The sequence below is a fragment of the Arachis hypogaea genome, chromosome 9 (genome assembly GCF_003086295.3).
Source record: "Arachis hypogaea cultivar Tifrunner chromosome 9, arahy.Tifrunner.gnm2.J5K5, whole genome shotgun sequence".
Taxonomy (NCBI): Eukaryota; Viridiplantae; Streptophyta; class Magnoliopsida; order Fabales; family Fabaceae; genus Arachis; species Arachis hypogaea.
The window spans coordinates 45,882,659-45,888,440 of record NC_092044.1 but is presented as its reverse complement, the minus strand read 5'-3'; the positions used below and the strand labels follow the sequence as shown (position 1 = coordinate 45,888,440).

At 30.5% G+C, this 5,782-nt stretch overlaps 1 protein-coding gene across 6 annotated transcripts; it reads left to right on the top strand.

Moving 5' to 3' along the window:
- The first annotated feature begins 1,370 nt into the window (after positions 1-1,370).
- LOC112710946 (cysteine synthase) lies at positions 1,371-5,248 on the top strand. Of its 6 annotated transcripts, none has more exons than XM_072202947.1 (12): positions 1,371-1,525; positions 1,931-2,015; positions 2,117-2,173; positions 2,289-2,398; positions 2,676-2,733; positions 3,078-3,341; positions 3,427-3,564; positions 3,652-3,703; positions 4,156-4,235; positions 4,485-4,544; positions 4,680-4,760; positions 4,927-5,248. In XM_072202947.1, exons 3-12 carry the CDS (start codon positions 2,132-2,134, stop codon positions 5,017-5,019), a joined length of 978 nt encoding a protein of 325 aa, XP_072059048.1. In that variant the 5' UTR covers positions 1,371-1,525; positions 1,931-2,015; positions 2,117-2,131; the 3' UTR covers positions 5,020-5,248. The 6 variants fall into 6 exon arrangements, with proteins under 6 accessions (XP_072059048.1, XP_025619218.1, XP_025619219.1 ...); XM_072202949.1 differs by having other exon boundaries at positions 1,412-1,593; XM_072202948.1 differs by having other exon boundaries at positions 1,413-1,525; positions 1,931-2,024.
- The last annotated feature ends 534 nt before the right edge of the window (positions 5,249-5,782 follow it).

Sequence of the window (5,782 nt, the reverse complement as noted above, 5' to 3'; positions counted from 1 at the left end):
AATTAGTCCCTAAAACTACATATGTAATTTTATCCCTAAAATTTTAAAAATTAATCAAATTAATTCTTATATAAATTTTTATAATATTAAATTTTTAATATTTCTTAATCCTACTCATTTTAATTGTTTTTTTACACCTTAATAAAGAATTTTTTCATATAAAATAATTAAAATAATTAAATTATTACAAAATTAATTTCTCATATGTATTTTTAGATTTTTCATTTTCGAATTCTAATTTTTTGTAGTGAAATTTTTTATATAAATAATTGTATCAAACTATTGTTAATTTATTATCTGTCTATTATATATTACTATTTTTATAACTAAAATATGATACATGTCATTCTCTTATTGCAATTGAAATTAATTTTTTTCTCCAAAACTAATGAGTTCTCTCCTCTTCTTTTTCTTTTTTTCCATCTCATTTTTTCACCTACTCTACATCTTTTATATATATCATTGATAATAATTAATTATAAATTTAACAATTAAAATATGTAACATGATATTCTCTAATTGTAATTAAAATTAAAAATAAAATATTAAAATTAAAATTAGAATATAATTATATTATATATTTATATTACTAATTTAACGACTAAAATATGTCATAAGACACTCTCTCATTAAAATTAATATAAAATATTTTTTTCTAAAATTAATAATTTTTTTTTCATCCTCTTTTTATGAACAAAAACACTAGTTAGATACTAAAAGTTTTAATATTTTAGATTTCACTAAATAAATATAATAGATATTTTAAATATTTTAATTTTTTAGATCTCACTAAATAAATATAGTATCTATTTTAAAAAATTATATTAAAATATTAAGATTCAAAAAGTAATCCCATAAATTAATTTTTTAATTATTAAATTCTACCATATAATTAAAAAAATAAAAATTATTATTTTAAAAAATTTAAAAAATTTAAATTTTAAAATAATTACTATATTATTTAATAATATTTAAAATATTAAATTTTTAAATATATAATCAATATTTGATAAATTCGTTTAAATAAAAAATTATAATTTAAAAATATAAAATTTTAAAATACAAATGACAACATAATTTTATAATAATTTAATTATTTTTATTATTTTATGTAAATTTTTTTTATTAAAATTAAAAGATAATATTAAAATTAATAGTATTAAAAAAATTTTAATTTTAATATTAAAAAAAATAAAAAATTTATATAAAATCTAATTTTTTTTTGATAATTCTATAAAAATTAATTTAAATTTTTAAAAATTATTTTAATAATAAATCACCTTTTAACATATTAAATAACACATAACCTATCACTAATTTAACACGTCAGCTAATATTTTATAACACATAACATTAACCCCCACCACTCCATAATATTTTATAAACAAATTTAAGTATTAACTCCGTAACCATAGTATCTCCGAGAAAAACTTTACCAAGTCTTCGTCTTCATATTTTCGGATTTTCCTATTTCTCCTCTTTTCAATCTTATCTCCTCTTTCTGTAGAAAGACCCTTCAACCTAGGTAAGACCCGATTCATCAAAATTCATATCGCTCAATTTCATCATCACCATTTTCTGTTCCTATTAGAGGTTTATCACTTCTCTCTACGCTCTTACTAGCTATCTCATGTAGCCGCTTTTTTCTTTTCTTTTTCTTTTCATTTTCTTTTTCTTTTTCTGGTCATGTAATCAAGTCATGAAGCCCTAGTGAAAATGAAAATTTCATGTGCACTTTACTTGGATTAATTAATCGATGATGAGAAGTTTCAACGTTTTAGGCTTCTAAGCTTAGACTTTCCACATTTTTTTTTTTCATTTTCATTGATCATTCCGTGGACTCAACAGTAATTTGAAAAGATCTAATTTGTTTTTAACTTAGCTGTTCGATCTCAGATTTTATTGGTTTTACTGTTTTCTTTACTGCAAGGATGGATGGATTGTAATCTCATTCACGCGAAAATTCAGAGGATTCTTAGATATAGAAATACAAGTAGTCAAGGCTGTCAATATGAGTAATATGAGTAATGATGAATTATGATTTTTTTTTTTTTTTTATAAATCTGTTTAGTGGTATTAACTAAGATCTCTACATTACTTTATGATTCGTTTGCAGAGATTTTGTTGAAAAATGGCGGAAGAGAAGTCAACCATTGCAAAAGATGTCACTGAAGTAAGTCAAATGTTAAACCGCACCTTGTTATCTGTCTCAATAATCAAACCATTTTAGCTTGAAGTCTTATATGATTGTGAAATGTTGCTATTTATTTATTTGTTTATTATCACAGTTAATTGGGAAGACTCCGTTGGTGTATCTCAACCATGTTGTCGATGGGTGTGTCGCCCAAATCGCTGCTAAGCTGGAAATGATGGAGCCCTGCTCCAGTGTCAAAGATAGGTATATAGAAATCTTCTTTCTTATATCTGAAAGTGTTGGGCTGCAAATGTATGGTTTTTTAATCCTTTTATGTTGTTGAGGTGACTTAACTTTTAATTTTATAGTGATAGTGATTTTTGTGTTGTTGAGATTACCAAGCTGTTAATTTTGTAGTCTTTTGTGTTGTTGAGATTGCTTAGTTCAATTTTTGAGGTTCTAATAGGTGATATATTCTAATTGGCAGTAAGGAACCTATTGTTGTCCATATATTGTTAATGTTTAAGTTTTTCCTTTGCAGGATAGGATATAGCATGATTGCAGATGCTGAGGAGAAGGGACTAATTCATCCGGGTGAAGTAAGTTTTGTTTTTGACCTTCTTTCCTGCTCTGATATTTCAATTCATTCATCACCGACACTTCATATCGCATAAAAACTTCGTTCTACCCTTTGTTTAGGCTTTATTATATGTAGATGGTAGATTTTATGTAATTCTTTCTGAAATTGATATTTTGTTGCTCTCCAGTTTTAAAATGTTGAAATTGGAGTTTTTCAGTAAATACTCAGTGAATTGATATCAATTTATCAATACACTGCTGCCGTTCAACCATCCTTAGCAATTCGTACTTGGGAAGTTTTTGTTTTGATGTTGGATGAATAAAAGAGGAATTAACAGGCTTGAAATTGTTTTTTGTATTGTAGAGTATCCTCATTGAGCCTACCAGCGGAAATACTGGCATTGGTTTGGCATTCATGGCTGCTGCCAAGGGTTATAAACTTATTATAACCATGCCAGCTTCAATGAGCCTTGAAAGAAGAACCATTCTTCGAGCTTTTGGAGCCGAGTTGGTTCTCACAGATCCGGCAAAAGGTATGAAAGGAGCTGTTTCAAAGGCCGAAGAGATATTAGCAAAGACCCCAAATGCTTATATTCTTCAGCAGTTTGAAAATCCTGCTAACCCAAAGGTATTAATTCTGTCCTTGTATTGTATTATGAGAATCAATTGGTTGAAAAGAATTAACTAACTAGCTCTCTTCATCCTCTTCAAAGATCCACTATGAAACCACTGGACCAGAGATCTGGAAGGGGTCTGGTGGTAAAGTTGATGCTCTTGTTTCTGGGATTGGGACTGGAGGTACAGTAACGGGTGCTGGGAAATATCTGAAAGAGCAGAACCCTAATATTAAGGTTAGGCTTTTAATTTTCATTCATGTTAACAGTTTTATTTTTCTAGTCTATCCGTTGTTTGACTTGCACCTATTCTCTTGTTTTTAGCTCTATGGTATCGAACCAGTTGAAAGTCCAGTATTGTCTGGAGGGAAACCTGGTAAGAGTCTTAATTCTTCTGAATTTCATTTATGCCATTGGTCTCTGTTTCCCAAATAAACATATAGGTGTTTTGACAGTTCTTTGGAGAGTATCGTTGGTCACAGTCTTTATAGAGGGATACATCTTATTGTTGAGTTCTTGTTCATATACTTTGCTTCTCTTATTTTACACTTTAGAAGCATTTTAAACGCTTGTAAACTCATGAGCTCATGTATAGCTCAGCATGTGCGCTCCTCCTCTCATATAAAATAAAAAGAAAATGTTGTACTACTTGCATTTTTTTCTTTGTTGATAAAAAAATATCATTAAGACCGAGAGAAGAGATGAAACAAGATAGAGGACAAGATTATTAACCTTTTAGTCTACATTCATCTGTATGGTTGTATTGAAACTTATCAAATGCCTTTTCTAGTTATCATTCCCCTGACAAATGCATTGTTTGTGTACAAGGTCCTCATAAGATCCAAGGAATTGGTGCTGGCTTCATCCCTGGTGTTTTGGATGTCAATTTACTTGATGAAGTTATCCAAGTAAGGCATCTATTTTTTAATTTAAATTTAAATAATGTGTGTTTAGTTTGTGTGTGTGTGTTTGTGTTTTTATGTGTAATAATCTGATGCAACTTTTCCTTGGGAAGACCAGAAGGACATTAAATTATTGCATAGACAGGGCCAGGAGTTCTGATAATTTGACCTAGCAATGTGATGCGACAGTCCTGTATACTTTTTTTTTTTCACTCAGGGATTGACGGTGACACATAATATTATTTGTTTTTGTAGATTTCTAGTGAAGAAGCTATTGAAACTGCGAAACTTCTAGCGTTGAAAGAGGGTCTGTTGGTAAGTTCCCCTGAAAGATATTTCAAAGGGGATCCTCCTCCAAATTTGTTTAGATGCTTAGCCTTTTCTACTTGCATGATTTAAAGGGAATATTTTTTAATGTTATTCTGTGTTTTTTATGAACATGAATTGCAGGTGGGGATATCATCTGGTGCTGCTGCAGCTGCTGCAATTAGGATTGCAAAGAGGCCTGAAAATGCTGGAAAACTCATTGTTGTAAGTTTGCACTCGTTCTGTTCATCTTGTATTAAAATGCAGTTATTATAGCTGTCTTCTTAATTGGTTTTCTTGAATCAACCTCCGGGTTTCCTCATTATATTGAATAAGGATTATTAAATATGCCATATTCGAGAACTAACACACTCATCGGGTGCCTGAATAGGTGGTCTTCCCAAGCTTTGGTGAGCGTTATCTTTCGTCTGTGCTATTTGAATCCGTGAAGCGAGAAACAGAGAACATGGTCTTCGAGCCCTGAACTTCTTAGAAAATTGTGCTTAAATCTGAAGTAGGAGGCTTTGTCAGAGCTTTTCAAGTTGAAGCTTTTGGTTGGCTTTTGATATGCCTTTGCCATATTTATCTGGAACATGATTAGCTCTCCTATTCCTTGTAAATTGACTTCAATTGAATAATGCCGTCTCATGTCGTGCTTTTGAGATGTTTGAACTCATTCATAAAAGGCAGTGTTACCTCACGGAATTTATATCTGTTAACCATCCATATTTATGTTTTGTAGGGGGTTCTTCATAATCTTTAACAAAATGGTTTCAAAAACTAAAATCAGAAAATGCCATTGTTTCTTTTATGAATCTCTGTAAATGAGCCTCATCACCATAGACAACTGCGACGGTATCAAATAAGTGTGTATTTTAGGGATGGGAACGGCGTGGGGGTGGGGGCGGAGATGCCAGATGCCTCCTCATTCTCCGTCCTCGCCCCCAGATTTGTTATCTGTCTTCGACCTTCATTTTGGGGGAATATGGTCTTTCATCCCTATTTGTCGTGGGGTTTCATTTTCCATTTTTCTAATAGTTTTGGCTGATCATTAATTTTTATATGAATAGGGCGGTAAGAATTCATCATATACAAAAATCGGAAGATTTTATACCAAAATACTAAATGGCAGATAATGACTTTTTTTGAGCTGACACGGTTTTCGGGGTGTGGGGGGGGGGGGGAGCAACGGCGACATTGAGCATATAGCAGTGGACGAGGAAGTAACTGTAGAGAAGTTGGATGGA

Bases quoted from the DNA above. Each gene is read 5' to 3' on its own strand.
- LOC112710946 (XM_025763433.3), top strand. From the start codon at position 2,132: ATGGCGGAAGAGAAGTCAACCATTGCAAAAGATGTCACTGAA. The intron at 3,565-3,651 runs GTTAGGCTTTTA...TCTTGTTTTTAG, and splicing joins AGCAGAACCCTAATATTAAG to CTCTATGGTATCGAACCAGT. The intron at 4,236-4,484 runs GTAAGGCATCTA...TTGTTTTTGTAG, and splicing joins TACTTGATGAAGTTATCCAA to ATTTCTAGTGAAGAAGCTAT.